This window comes from Phoenix dactylifera, chromosome 2 (genome assembly GCF_051530095.1).
Source record: "Phoenix dactylifera cultivar Ajwa chromosome 2, Ajwa_hap1_PhDact_Kaust_v1.1, whole genome shotgun sequence".
Taxonomy (NCBI): Eukaryota; Viridiplantae; Streptophyta; class Magnoliopsida; order Arecales; family Arecaceae; genus Phoenix; species Phoenix dactylifera.
In genome coordinates this window covers 2,202,277-2,217,586 of record NC_143191.1, presented here as the reverse complement: position 1 = coordinate 2,217,586, position 15,310 = coordinate 2,202,277, and the positions used below count along the sequence as shown (strand labels likewise).

The following is a 15,310-nucleotide window of genomic DNA, read 5'->3' as shown; positions in this document are numbered from 1 at the left end:
GTACCGTGTCGGTATGGTACCAAATTGGTCGTCGACTGGTACAGAGATCCTGGTATCGACTTAGCGATCCTTGTTGTGAACTGAATGTAGAGATTAAAAAAGAGATAGCTATCATTGAAGAAATTATCATCAAAGGTCAATTCACTATGTACCGACACGTCATATTGCATTTTCTACTCCTTGAATGATTACTCTATTAAGTCTGTTATATGTTAAGTGTTTGGGAGCTAGTTTCATTTGTGCTGTTAGAGTAGATCAAAACATACAGATGGGTACTTATATTATCCTTTTGTTATTAAAAACCTTGAAGAAGAAAACTTTGGTAATGCAACTAGTATTTACTATATTGGTTCGACTCAATCAGTGGATGGTTAATGGTTTATTTAACGGAAGATCATCAATTGTAAAAGGATTGAAACCTGATGGGACATTTGCCATCATTGCTAAAGATATGAGTAAGGGAATAAAATTATATATTTGGTAGATCAAAGTTAGAGTTGAAAAACCAACCATACCACAATATGATACTTACAATACTGAGGCATGTCGAGGATGTACCAGCACTGTACCGTACCATGTATTGAGATATATTAATAAACCATGAGTATATACTTGGGCATACTGCAGTATGTACCATACAGAGATGTGATTGGTATGGCCTTATACTGCAATATTTCAAACCTTAGATTAGAGTAAATTGAGGTAAGCTAAAACTCAATTATCCTGGATCAACAGTGAAATTGCAGTTTTAAGAATTTTATTAGGTTAGGTTTGATAAAAAAACAAATAAATAATAGGTGTGGGCAGGGTATGCCATACGGGCCGGTACAAACTAGTCCGGGCAGGGATCGGTACCGGATCAGCGTGGGATCCAGTACCAGGAGCTTTTCATGGAAAAACTGGCCGGTACGACTGTCGTATTGGTACGGGACAAGTACAGACCCAAGGTTCGCTGTACCGGTCGGTACCGAGCGTACCGTACCCGTACCGATGGGTACCGGTATCGGTACACCAATGTCGGTACGGTCGGTACCGAGCATACGGTACCGTACCGACACTCGGTACGCCTATACTAATGCGGCACCGGTACGGGGTTCGGTACCGGTACGGCGAACCTACAGACCAATACGGGACTGGTACGTATCGGTCCGGGCCGGTACCGGTACGCCTACCGGTACCGGTACGCCGACCGGTACCAGTACGGCGAACCTTGGATGTGGGCCTAGTGGACCTAGATTTTTGGGCTTTGATTGGCCTAGTGACAGTTTAGCCACCAATGAGTTCCATTAAATGAGATAGTCAATCGGGTTTTTACCCAAAGGCATTTCATATTTTTTATCTTTTTTTTTTTTTGAGGTTCTCAATATATAAGTTTTATGAGTATTTGTCTCCATTCAGACATAATGCATGGTCATTTTGGCTGTCTTGGATTATGTGTATGTTTAAATAATTTTTGCAAGGCTTGCAGGGCCTAAATTTGTAGCTTATAGGTTGAAGTCAAAAGCCTATTGTTGTATCTATATAGATATTATAGAAAGAATATTTTAGGTGGTTTAGCATGTATATTTAAATTATTTTTGCACATATAATTTTAGCAAGGCTTATGGGGTCTAAATGTGTAGCTTCAATCATTATTTAGCATGATTCAAGTCAAAAGCCCACCATAGGGCTTTGGATTGGCCCAGTTACTCAGTTTGGCCAACAATGAGGCCTGTTAAATGAGACAGCAAGTTGGGTCTTTTTTTCCCAAAGGCATTTTACATTTTTTTATCTTTTCTTTTTCCTTGTCTCCATTCAAACATAATGGATGGTCATTTTGGGTCCTTTGTTTATGTGTAAAAAATAAATAACTTTTGCATCTATAATTTTAGTAAGGCTTATGAGGTCTAAATATGTAGCTTATATATTTAAGTCAAAAGCCCATTGTCGTGTCTATGTGGAAAGAATATTTTCGGTGATTTAGCATGATTAGATGGAAGTTTATGATCGATCTTGGTCTTTTTAGTTTTGTTGCACGAAAAAGCTTACTTCTAAAAGAATGGAGCCTGAGTAGTGAGTACTAATGTTTATCCTATGATCTTCCTTCTCTCACTATCTACTGACCCTTTTGTTGTGAATTTGATCTCAGGCTTTATTTAAAGCATTTCCCCCCTTAGCTTCAGGATTGAAGTCAAAGTTCAGATTTTAATTAAATTGCATCTATTCTAGAACCGAGTCTCTTCATTGTTTTTTGTAAATTGTGCTGAAATTTGCATTAGCATACTCGAATTCGCATTATTCCCAGAAAAACCTCTTCACCTTCTCTCCTCCATTATATATAATGCTATTACCTAACATAGGGTATGGATATGTCTTCATTCCATAGAAGAGCTGATTGGCCACAGGGCAGACAACCTAACTTTCAAATGTAACATATATTTTGTGATTATTAACTCTATGGATGATTACAGGTAGATCTAACTAAGCGCCACTGCTTCCCAGTTTATTGGCATGGTGAAAACAGACGTGTCTTGAGAGGCCACTGGTTTGCTTGTAAAGGTGGCCTTGATTGGCTTCCCCTACGTGAAGATGTTGCGGAACAATTGGAGTTGGCTTACCGCTGTCAGGTACTGAATTTTATGATACAATATTTGCAAACTAATTCTTGATTATAGTACAACTTCTCTTACTCTCTTTTTCTCCTTGCATATTGAGGAATATGGCTGCATAAAAATCACACATTCATATATATGACATGTAATTTTAAATGATACACAATGAAGGTTTTTAATTTTAAATTACTTGTTAGATAAATAAAATGGCAATTAGTATTCTTTCCACAGAATTAGTATCTGTGAAGATAACTTTTGGATAATTATTGTATAATTGGTTAATAACTGTTGGATTGCATGAACCTGAAAAGCTCCGCTAATGTGCAGATGGGCGGAAGTTTGGATGTTCAAAGCATGCACCATACAGTCTTGGAAACTTGGCTTGATATAAACTCCATTTGGTGCTACTGATTGTAGTTTCTGTCACTAGGTTATGTAGTTGATTTTCATAGGTTAAAGCAAAAGGGCAACATAATGTTCTCCATCACTATACTTTGTCCTGTGACTTGAATATGCGTGGAATTATTGACTTGTGAATCAATAACTTATGTTACTGCTATCCTTTTTTGAAACTTGAAAGTTGAAAGTATGATTTAGTATTTTACTTTCTCAAAATATTGTATTGCTTCATTGTTCCTATGATGCTTAACATGTTATGTTAGCTTGTTGTATGGTAAAAGCCTTGATAATGTAATTTTCATTGAGTCCAGGTTTGGCATCGTCGGACATATCAACCTTCAGGCCTTTTTGCTGCCCGTGTTGATCTGCAAGGCCCCACACAGGTGTATAAATATATAATGTCCATGGAATGAGGAAAACTCTCATTACCTATATATTGTTGCTAAAATGATTTGCTGCACAGGGCTTGCATGCTCTTTTCACAGGAGTGGATGATACTTGGGAGGCTTGGTTAGTCTCTCATAACTCTAGTTTTACTCTTAATGCTGGAAGAGGAAATGGTGTCAAGCTAAGACGTGGTTTTTCACCTTCTGGATCTCTGAATCCAACTCAGGTCTGACCTTTTATGGCAAGTCTTTTGTTTACTAATGCATGAAATCCACATATATATTGTCTTGTCTCCTTTGTCACACAAATGATGAGTGCCGCCAGGACCCCTTTCATTTGAAGTTGGTTTATCTGCTTAAGTATCGAACCCCCTATTTTTTGTATATTGCTGAGAGATTGTATCTTCCTAGTTGATTTAACTTCTTTTTACCTTCTTGCACTCTAGGCTACCACTAGTTTACCAAGAATGCATTTTATTGAAGTTGATATGATCTGATTGTAAAGAATTTTCATTTAAGTTTCATCACTAAAGTTCATTTCCTTATAAGTCTTGCTGGTGCATAATTAGATATTAACTGACTATGCTGCATACCTATCAAGGGACATGCCATGTGTAGTCCAGGATTGTTTCAATTAATCCACACATGAAGTGAACATATGCACATCTTGTATGGATTTGATGCTGATAAGTTCTGGAGATTGACACATAAGCAACAAAATAAACAAAAAGAAAACAATTATTTTTAGATTGAAAACAATTATTGTGTGTTTTGCTTTAGCTTTGCATTCTCTGATCTCCAGTAGCTTAATTAGGTTATTTTCAGTCCATCAAGGTAGTATTTACTACTTAGCCTGAGAGGCTATGACAGTCTAGGAATTGTCTTTGCTAGTTTGCATCTAGTTTAATATTATAGCTCTTATCTTTTTTTGTTTTCCTTTGGCAAAATCTGATTTACATAGCAGAAGAATGTAACTCATACTAAAAGTATTCCACATGCTATATCAAACCCATCAACACAATCTCAAAAAAGGACTGAATGGTAACTGAAAGGGAGCTGATAGGTGTACTAACTACCAAATAAATGAATGATTTGAATAAAGTTCCAGAAAAAGAGGACTTTGATATGGAAAATGGAGCTTTAAACGGCAATTAGGAAAGGAAGCCAGTGATAATTACAGCAAGAGAATTAGCAATTAAGGTTAAAAACTTAAAACATATATAGAGTATATAAGTACCGAGGAGGTATTTATGTGTGGGTGTGTGTGTGAGAGAGATGGCTTTGTCTTTCCAAAAAGAGTTCTTGACAGGCACAACGAGTAAATTTGGATATCATGACCATGCTAGTCTAGTACTGTGTTAGTACGATATGGTATCTTACAATAGCAACACTTGATACGGTGGCAAATACTAGTACTTGTGCTTGTGGGTTAGAGTTGAAGAGATCGAAGAGAGGTGGTGGATGAAGGAGTGGTCGATGTAACACTTAGCAACCTTGGTGTGTTGGTGTTGGAGGAGACAACGTAGTGGAGGAGCTTTTAGACAACTAGAGGTGGGGCCAAGCAAGATCGAGGTAGGGATCCTTCTCTAACTCGGTGCTCGAGGATCCAGTAGTCTTGCAAGTTGCTAGTGAGAGGTTGTGGAAGATTTTGGTGCTAATGATGCGGACGAGCTCCTCTTGAACAGGCTTGGTGATGCAGCTGGAGTTAGATTAGATGAAGTTAATGAGCTTGAGGAGGGTTTGGCACTTGGCCTCCTTGCGGGTGGATTTGAGGGTGTAGATCCAAAGCTTGTGGAGGAAGAGGCTTGGTGGTCGAGGACGAGGTCACCGCGGGAGAGGGGGAGGTCCTCAATCTTGGCCACAACATAGAAGATCTAGAGAACATGGGATGCACCTAGATTGACAAGTGCTAGTCAATATTGCCTAGAATTGGCAGAACTAAGGTTTGTCGTCTCGTTACCGAACCCCATACCGGTGCTACACTAGCACTATATTGGTATTTGGTATGATATGGTACGGAATCTTTTCGACATACCGAGTGTCGGTACACCATCCTTGCCAGATACCAATACTAAACCAGTACAGTACGCCCCGTACCGCCTGATTCAGGCCGGTATGGTGAAGCATGGGCAAAATTATTGGTTCTACTTGGTCTGGAGCAGTTTGGCCCCTTTCCACTCCAAATTGAAAGACTAAACTATCTTGGTGCCTAGCCAGTTCAGTAGAGTATGTCTCAAATTGCTTGGTTCTTGATGGTTTGACAATCTTTTATAGGGAGTACTAAGGTATAATGACTTGGTTGATATAGTATTAGTCCAAAATCATGTCAAATATATAGGCTTCGCTGGATTTAAATTCTCATTTTGTAGAGCTTAGCAGGAATCCGTAGTCGTAGATTCTATATATTTCCACTATAAATTATACTTGAATAGGAAGTAAAAATGGGATAATGGGAGTATACAATAAATAACTAAACCTAGCTTAGTGACTACTTAAATTGCATTTGAGCACCCTTCCTTCTTAGCTTGCTTTATTTTCCATGTATGAATGATTAATCAGCAATTTTTGTAGTGGGGTTGGTACTTCGAGATGTGCCTGATTTTTTCGATAGTTAGGACCTTAGTTTTTGAGTTTTGAAATAAGGGATGGAAAGGAGATGAGAAATGAGTGTTGGAAATACATTGTGAGAGGGAATACATGTGGAGTGTTAAAAATTAGGTTGAAGCATGCATATAAGATAAATAAGGATTTAAAAGAAATTGTATCTAAAATTAAATTGATCTATACTTGAAATGATGAAATAAGAGACTTAATTAGTAGATGAACATGGTTCTCAATGATAGGTACATGAACGGAATGTTTGGGAATAAGTTTGGGAGAGGGAGAAATATTTGTAGCAAAAATCATGGAACTGGTGCACTAATGAGAGAGAAACATGATTGAAATAAAGAGGAGGTATTAAATAAATAAAATGACCTCAACAAGGAAATTCAAGCCTTCGCTCTTTGCAATGCTTAATTGAAAAAGGAAAGGAATTTCCATATTTTTGGTTTTTCGAGTGAGAAGCTGGTGATGTTGTCATGCTCGCATTGACTTGGTGATAGTACATGTACTATGGCATACGGTGCCAGTAATTAGCAGCAATTAGCATGGGAGCTACTCAGGCCTTTTGAAAGATATTGCACGACAAGTATTTGTTTTCTGTCTTAAATTACTACCTTTAACTGCTTTATATTATTTGATAGACATGTTTTGAACAAATCACCATCGTCTTAACTATGTGGAGAAGATCTAGGATCATATATGGAGAAGATCTAGGATCATATATCATCCCAAATATCTGTAATGACTGCTTTAATGCTCGCAATTTTCATAGTTTTGAGCAATTTATCAAATGGACTAGGATTGTTGTTTGACATTTTTTTATTCATCAATAAGTTAGAATTTGTTGATATGAGCAACTTGTTGTCCATGTCAGAAGCAAAAGTTAAGTCTAAATATTGCAAAAATTGGTCATGCTTGAAAACTATTGGCTTGTTATTTTAGATCTTGAATGGTCAAGTGATGGTCATTTTGATGCTTTTCTCCAGGATGAATTGCGCCAACGAAAAGAGGAGGAGATGGATGATTATTGTTCTCAGGTTTTTATATTTTAGATTTAGATATTATGCATCACTTTGCAAGCTATTCCGCATTATATTTTTCTTCTTTTCTTTCTGTCTGAAATCGCAGTTAGTCACCATATGATTTTTATGCATTTTACCTGATTTCTTGCTTTAGATGAATGTATACCTATCTAATGTGAATAATTCTTTGGTGAGAGGATCAGCATGCTCTTTATGTTGATAGTAAGAGGTCCTTTTAGATGATATTCAAACTAGTTTTAATCAGCATAACTGACATATAGAAATCACAATTGCTTATTATCTGGGCGTAATTGTGTCCTAGGTATGTAGATTCCTTTTTGATTTTGTTTTTGGTGACGCTCCCTATTTTGGACGATCGTATTGGAAGCAGCGAGGCTTCCTCTTAGCATTTTAGTTGTTAAAATAATTGAAGCTACAACCTTACCTTTATTTCATCTTTTGGTTGTTATATTAGGTTCATGTTGGGTTGGACAAGTCATGAAATCATTAGGATCTGATATTTGGTAGTTTTAGGTGTCTTTCTGTATAGGTTTATGTGCTATTCCAAATTTTGCTTTATAGAAAACATTTTAGAGATTAATTATTTGCCAATCAGGAACCCTAGTTTGCTTGGAAAGCAAGTCATGTAAAGTTTATAAAAGGATATGTTAGGGTTGAATGAAAAAGCATTGTATGCGACTTGTTTTGAATGAATGAAAATATTTCTTTAGGTCATGCTTGACTTTTCTTATCTCTCTCTCGTATACCTATTTTCTTTTCTATTTCTTTCTTCTTCTTCTTTTATTATTTCACCTTATTTCATCTTTACTTCCTACTATTCTCTCTTATTTATGCTGCTATTCTTCTTCTTCACTGGGTTATTGGCACAGCAGATTGATTTTCTGCAAGATGTTAAATCAGATCTATGCTGGAGTTAGCTTTAAACTGTTTTAGCCCCTTGCTGTCCTACATAAAAAAATTCAAGTTGGCCCAAATCTTTTTGGAGGTTGACAAAGCTTATACTAATTTAGCCCAAGTTGCCTCCAACCCAAATAGACAGGAGAAAGCTTTTTGACCAAGATTGATTTCCATGTTTGTTGGAATGGCTTAACGTCACTCAAATTTCAATACAAACTTAACGGAAGTTGCAATCTTTCAATCAATAAAAAAATGTATCCTAACCTCACTATTTATATTGCTTTATTTGTTGTTTCACAGGTGCCAGTCGGCCACCTAGTTTTCATGGTTCATGGTATTGGACAGAGGTTAGAGAAAGCTAATTTAGTCGATGATGTTGGTGATTTTCGTCGTATAACAGCTAGTCTAGCTGAAAGGCACTTAACTCCATACCAGAGAAGCACCCAGAGGGTCCTCTTTATTCCTTGTCAGGTAAAGACAATATATTGCTTTTCTTTCTTTCTTTCTTTCTTTCTGTTTTACTGAAGTTTTTTTATATGGAGAAGATGATTCCCTCCCTCATAAAGTAGATATTTATAAAAATCTTGTTTTGCTCCAAAAAAAGGAGTTGCCAGAATGCTACTCATGCACCAGCGCTAATATTTTTGGCTGATAAACTACTATAAAATTACAAGTGGGAGACCGACCAAAAGGAGTAATGAAGAACAATATAAATTTGAATCAAAGAAAGTGCAGAAACACTGGACCTAACTTCACTTACTTTTTTTCCATACTTTGTGAGATATCCCTTATTTGCCATCTGTCCTAGAAACAAAGTTAAGTACCAAACCTCCTACTTGGTGGTCTGAGGATGTATTTGTTTTTGTCATACTTTGTGGAATATTCCTTACTGGGTATCTGTCCGACTATCTGTTTGAGAAACAAAGCGAAGGAAATTACGATGCCTACTACTTGCTGGTCTGAGAATGTTTTTTCTCATCCATCCATCCATCCATGTACCTGCATCCTTGCATGCTTGAAGGCATCTTTCCATTAACCTTTTGTTGGTTTTAAATTCAAGTCTCTATTTAAAAAAAAGGGGTGGCTCAGTGGTCAAGGCTCCTACTGCTGTGGGGTCTAGAGAGGGTTAGATGTACGCACCTGCATGCAGAGAGGCTATTGCTGTGTTTCTAAACCATGACCTCCAGGTCAAAATGGAGCAACTTTACCTTTGCGCCAATGCTCGCCCTCTAAATTCAAGTCTCTATTTGCCTTTTAGTAGGACATAATGAAAACGAACAATTGGAAATACAATAGCTTGCAAGGGAACTTGTGGCCTCCGATATTTTATAATCCTTGGCATGCCCACCTCGGCTGGCCACTTCTGCTTAAAAGGTGAGATGCTAGAACATGGAACCAGAAGCTTAATGTTTTTGGGTGAATTGATATAGATGAATGGCGAGTTGCTTTTGCTGTTAAAGGTCTAATTTTTATTTGTCCAACTCTAAAGAGGAAAACTTTGATAAAATTCTGGTAGTTGACCTTTTTTGGGATTTCCCAATCAATGGTTTTTCCCTCTTATGTTTGGAGCTTCTTGTTTTACTCCTGTTTCATCTTACATATATTGTAACTTCCAGAACATCTTTCAGTTCATGAGGTGTCCACGTGGCTAGGTTCCTCCATTCACTAGAAAGCTCTTGACTGTAAACATCCACAAAATATTTGTGGTAACAAAAGCTGACTTCTTATTGCTCTCTAGGGATGCTCACATTGTACCAGAGAAGGAATGAAGCTGACACAAAATCTGTAAATTCCCTAATGAATTTGTCAATCACTGGATACCCAAATTTGAGGACGACCATCATAGTTGTGGCTATGAATTTAGGTTCTGCTTTGAAAACAAGACTCTCTTAACCCATCCAACCATCTTTTATTCTCATACTCAGTAACCTTTAATTTTTTTAATATCTAGAAAAAGTAGTGCAATCTGATTATCCTTAAACCACTATATTATTATTCTAGAACATAATTCAATGCCATTTATGTTCGAAGATAACTTCTTTTTTATGTTGACATGATAAATAATGTCCAACTTTGGCCTTTAAAAGTGCCTGTTGCATCAAACTTTATGTTGCTCTGTTTTTGCTTAAACAGAATTCAGGTAAAGTAGAACTTTATGTCTTGATTCTTGTTTTCTCACAATTCATAAACCAAGAATGGACTTGTAGTTTTCATGCATACAGCCTATCTATAATCTTGTGCTTCTTTTTCTCCAGTTCACTATGTGATTCCAGATTATTTGATGGAAATAGTGTAATTTCTATTTTGTATCTATAGTCTGTCAGAAGTAGTCTATGATGCCATTATCAGTTTATTTCTGATCTCATCTGTCTGGTTTGTGTAATGTATTTTCTTTCTTTCTTTCTTCTCTTGCATGAATTCTCATGTCATTTGTATTTCTAGTGGAGAAGGGCTCTGAAGCTCAGTGGTGAAAGTGCAGTTGAAAAGATCACCTTGGATGGTGTCCGGGGTCTGCGTGTAACATTAAGTGCTACAGTTCATGATGTTCTATACTACATGAGCCCAATATACTGTCAAGATATAATTGACTCGGTAACTTTTTTCCTTCTTTTCATGGACATTCCTTTGATGTATATGTACTTTTTTTGGTTTACTGACTGCTAATATTCCCGAACCTTTACCATTGTTAACTGTGTTGGTAGGCTAATTAGAGAGCAAGATTATTGTCTTAGGCAAATCGTCTTATATCTAGAATCACCTTAAATAACCCGTACCCTTTTTTTCAATAATCTTTTTTCATTTCCTTGTAATCATGCCTGTAATTGTATTGTTATTCGCTGGAGCAATGATAGAAAGCACAATGCAATGTGTTCTTGGAAGCAACTGGAAAAATATATTTGAAAGAATTGTTGCATTTATAAAAGAATGAGCTTGGTAATGGTTTTTGGAGTAAAATTATGGATTTGCATGCTGTAACATCCTTTCTCTACTTGTTCACTTCTTTTGTGGGGATGTAATCACTTGTTAATTCTTGATTTTCTACCTCCTTGTGTACTATTACCTGGCACTTGTGAAGGCATACACTGCTTTTTATGGCCAGATCACCAGTTCAAACATCTAACCTTTATAGTCTCATGTAAAGCTGCAAAGTGCTGGATTTTGTTTGTCTAGTTCAATGTAACTTTTTTATTAAGATTATGATATCCAAATTGTATGGTGTCCAACCCTGATTCCTTCAGGTGCATCCATAAGGGAAGGGCAAAGGCTTATAAATGGTCAAAATCCTTATACTGTTAATAACTAAAAAACATCAATTTGAGCACTTCTAAAGGAGTGTTAGCGGTTTTCTTTTTTGTTGTTCTGTGTTCTGTAATATCAGTTAATTGAACTTTCAGGGTCTTGTGATTGAGAAAGTAATTTGCTTTTAGGAACTTCATTCTTAGGAAATGTAATTCTTGTTTCCTTCAAGAAGAAAAATGTAGAGATCTTAATTTTCTCCAGTAAATGGCTTATTTGACAATGCAGTCTACCCATCTGGTGGAATTCATATTTCTAAAATAAATCCATTTTCAAAATTGAGGTCGTTATCCTTTACCTTAACCATTCCATGGCTTGATATTCACTTAGTTTTATATGCCAAAATATTTTCTTGTCAATTTTTCATCTTTGGTCTTGAGCATGCCATTTGAAGTAGTCCTTTTGAAAGGAGTTTGCTGTCATGACATTGCATGCAAATGTTTGATGTTTTCCTCCTCCCTTTCCTCCTCTTTTTTTTGTTGATGTGCATTCTAGGTGAGAGGGATATATCCCCTACTGATTCATTATTTCCAAATTTCATTTGTATGCATGATATTTTGGATACCTGTATTCTGTATTACATATGAATGTGTTGCCCAAGGTGACAACCCGAGAAGGCGGGGGGGGTAAATTGGGTTCTCTAAATTTTTAGCTTATGTTAATTGAATGCGTGTAATAAAATTGAAAAGCACACAACACAAACACACAAGAAGTATAGTGGTTCGGTGCTCTCCTAAGCACCTACGTCCACTCCCCAAGCGTCTCCTTGGGAATTCACTATAATCCGGCGGATTACAGTTGGATTGTTTTCTGGGCTCATAATCCAAAACCTTTACAATTTGATTTTTCGGGATCACCAATAACCTATGTTGGTTTTGCGGGCTCACCAACAACCTACAATGTTGGTTTTACGGGCTTACCAACAAACCTTTACAACAAGATTAACAATTAAAGGAAGAGAGCTCCTAAGAGAGCAAATAAGGCAAATATGAACAACAAAGAAGAGTTTAGAGAAAGTTTATCGCTTTGGAGGAGCTGTTCTCTTCTTTATCAAGCTTGCTTCACTTCACAAGGGTTGGTGGAGCTATTGATGATGCTTTGAAGCTGCTCAACCACTTTCTTTTGGCTCTAATGATGAAGCAATTGAATGAGGCTTTCTTTTCTAGGGTTTTCTCTTAAATAAGCTTCTTGATTTTTCCAAAAGTTCTTTCCTCTGATGAATAGTGCCTCTTAAATACTTTCCCAATCTCAGATGATCACTTCCTAGGTGTTGGATTTGAAAACCTAGCCGTTTCTAGCCGTTGGAGACTTAAAAAGTACATTTGCAGAACTAGCCATTGGGCTGTCTCCCATGCTGGGGTCAACTCAAGCTTTACTGAGGTCGGCTCAAGTCACTATTCATTTGTCTTGGGGTCGACTCAAACTTTTCTGGGGTCGGCCCTTGCTACAGTGGGGTCGGCCTTCTCAGAAAACACAGAAGCTTGTTTTTCTGACCCTTCACGCTGAGGTCGACTCATGCTTTCTTGGGGTCGACCCAAGCTTCAGTGGGGTCGGCCCTCTCAGGGATTCCAGAGACATGGTTTTTGAATTCGTTTCCTGGGGTCGGCTCATGCTTCCTTGGGGTTTCCTGGGGTCGGCTCAAGGAAACTTGTGGTCGGCTCTCTCAGTAATTTCTAGAGAGTTGTTTTCTTTGAGTTTACAAGTTGGGGTCGGCTCATAGTTCTTTGGGGTCGGCTCAAGGATTATTGGGGTCGGCCCCAGTTACTGTTCATCTGTGCCATTTTTGCAAGGATGTGCCAGATCGTCCCAAAATGTACCAGGGTCGACTCCACCTCTTCTGGGGTCGACTCCTACTCTGTGCCAAGCAAGGTCCACCGTACCAGGTCCGGTAGGCGTACCGGTTGCCTACCGGACCGCTACGGGCCGGTTCGTACCGTGCTCCGGGCGGTACGAACCGGGAAGCTCTTCCCCGCCGGAACCGGGGAAGAAGAAGAGAACCAGAGAGAGCGCGGGGAAAGAGGGAGGGAGCCCACCTTCGGCCGCCATCGGAGAGCCGCGGAGGGGCGTCGGAGGCCGGTGGGGGGCGGCGGAGGCCGGCGGGGGGCGGCGGAGCCCGCGGGGGCGCTGCGGAGGCCGAAGGTGGGCTCCCTCCCTCTCTTCCCCGCGCTCCCTCTTTTTCTCCTCGTCTTCTTCGTCTCCAGCAAGGAACCGGCCTGTACCGGTTTCCACGGCTCCGCCGTACCGGTAGCTGGCCGGACCGGTTTGTACCGGCCCGTACCGGCCGGTACGGGCCGGTTCGGCATACGCTGGTGCCAAGTGTGTCACTCCGTGCCAGTGCGTGCCATATGTATCAGAGTCGACTCCAAACTTCTTTGGGGTCGACTCAACTCACAATTTCCTACATCTTAAGGTTGGACTAGTTCATAGGATCAATAGTACATATTTATAATAATTTTGAGTGTATGGCATGATAGAACTTCATACCCTTAACAATGAAAATTATAGTTTTGCCCTTTAGAGTATACTTGACTTGAAAGTTGAAACTTTGCCGAAATAGATTTAAAAGCTCTCTATCATTTTCTACTACATGTTTTATCTCGTTGTTAATCATTGAGGGTCGTCTTGATCTCATTTTCTCAATGTATCGTGAATATATTGAGGGTGTGCCATTCCTTAGTGATGTATCAAGTTAAATAGTATTGCTAATTTGATATTCTTTCTATTGTTGTGTTAATCATCGAAATAACATTATCATCCTCATAATGGATATAAGAATCGGATTTAAATTCATACCCAAGTGTCCAACTCTGTAGGAAGAAAAAGTAGATCAAGGGATGCATAGGATGAATATAATTTTAATTAAATTAGATGTATTTATACCTTCATCCTTGTTTGTTTAAATGTTAGAAAAAAACTTTTTTAAAACATTAAAAAAGATATTATTTGTTAATGTTTTGATTCAAGTCTTTTGTCCAAACCTCCTAATTAACTTACTGATGTAAGAAAAAGAAATTTTTGATAAGTTATTTCAGCACCCACTTCCTTGAACAAGCTCCGAGAAGAACAAATACTGACTTTTGATTCAAAATGACCTGTAAAACTCAATGTTGGAAGAATCCAACTCTCAACAAATCTTCAAAAGCTGCAACCAAAGAATTTCATGAGTATTCAAGTGTTTGAAATGTATCCAATTTGGATATCTATCTGACATGGATTTTTGGAGCTGGGCGTAAGTGTCTGTATGACATAGCCCTTATTGAACACCATCCTAACATTATCTAGCAATTGAGTATAACCGTCATGCAGATTGACCTAAGTCCAATAAGGGTGATTACCACATGCTGTAAAGGCATTCCCCAAGTCATTGTTGGGCCATTCTTGGCCTATGCTTTGCTGTAACTCACTTGAGTATCTATTCTATTTCATTTAAGTATATATGATTCTCTGACCTTGAATTGACTGATTAACACTTTGTAAGACCTATTTCTATTTGGAACTAATGGATAGCTTATCTTTTGGTACATTAGCCCCAAATAACAAGAATCAAACAATAGAACATATGAATGACTATAAGTATTTGTAGAATTTAAGAGAAGAATTCTTGATGGGTATGTGTTTGAAGATAGGATCCTGTGATCCTACTCAAACAAAATTGAGCATGAGAATAGCAGTCAATTGAAACTTTGCTAGGTGAATGGTTTGATACAGACAAAATTGATCTGAAATTCTAGAAGTGAAATTGGAAGAAGGAATTAGTATACATCAGAAGATATCAAATCAAGGCAATCAGTACAACTATGTTGCTTCTCAGTATAGGCACCTTCTTGTTTCAATAGTTGATCTGCTCACACAGTCCACCTAATAAGGCTTGTTGTAGTTATTGTGCAGTGTTGCAAATATTATGATGCTTGAGAGGGTACTTACAGATTCTGTGCATTTGAGCTGTATCTTTGACTGGAGATGCATTTCAACATTTGTGTTTGCTAGTTCAGATGAGAGATGCTGAAACCAACTTTCATTAATGCCCAACTTTTAGGAACCTTGGGTGAAAGATATCACACTATTGTAGAAAATAAATCTTATGCTTCTCTTG

General features: G+C 38.0%; 1 protein-coding gene across 25 annotated transcripts in view; it reads left to right on the top strand.

Annotated features, from left to right (window-relative positions):
* SGR2 (shoot gravitropism 2 (SGR2)) overlaps nucleotides 1-15,310 on the top strand; it is a 51,331-nt gene that overhangs the window by 13,320 nt on the left and 22,701 nt on the right. For all 25 annotated transcript variants that reach the window (XR_016399066.1, XR_016399067.1, XR_015974903.2 and 22 more), the window contains exons 5-10: nucleotides 2,451-2,606; nucleotides 3,302-3,373; nucleotides 3,454-3,603; nucleotides 6,967-7,017; nucleotides 8,221-8,391; nucleotides 10,363-10,512. Coding sequence is in view for 12 of the 25 variants with exons in the window: in XM_008808754.6 (XP_008806976.4) it covers nucleotides 2,451-2,606; nucleotides 3,302-3,373; nucleotides 3,454-3,603; nucleotides 6,967-7,017; nucleotides 8,221-8,391; nucleotides 10,363-10,512 (750 nt within the window). In the remaining 13 variants the exon portion in view is untranslated. The remainder of the gene's footprint in view (nucleotides 1-2,450; nucleotides 2,607-3,301; nucleotides 3,374-3,453; nucleotides 3,604-6,966; nucleotides 7,018-8,220; nucleotides 8,392-10,362; nucleotides 10,513-15,310) is intronic.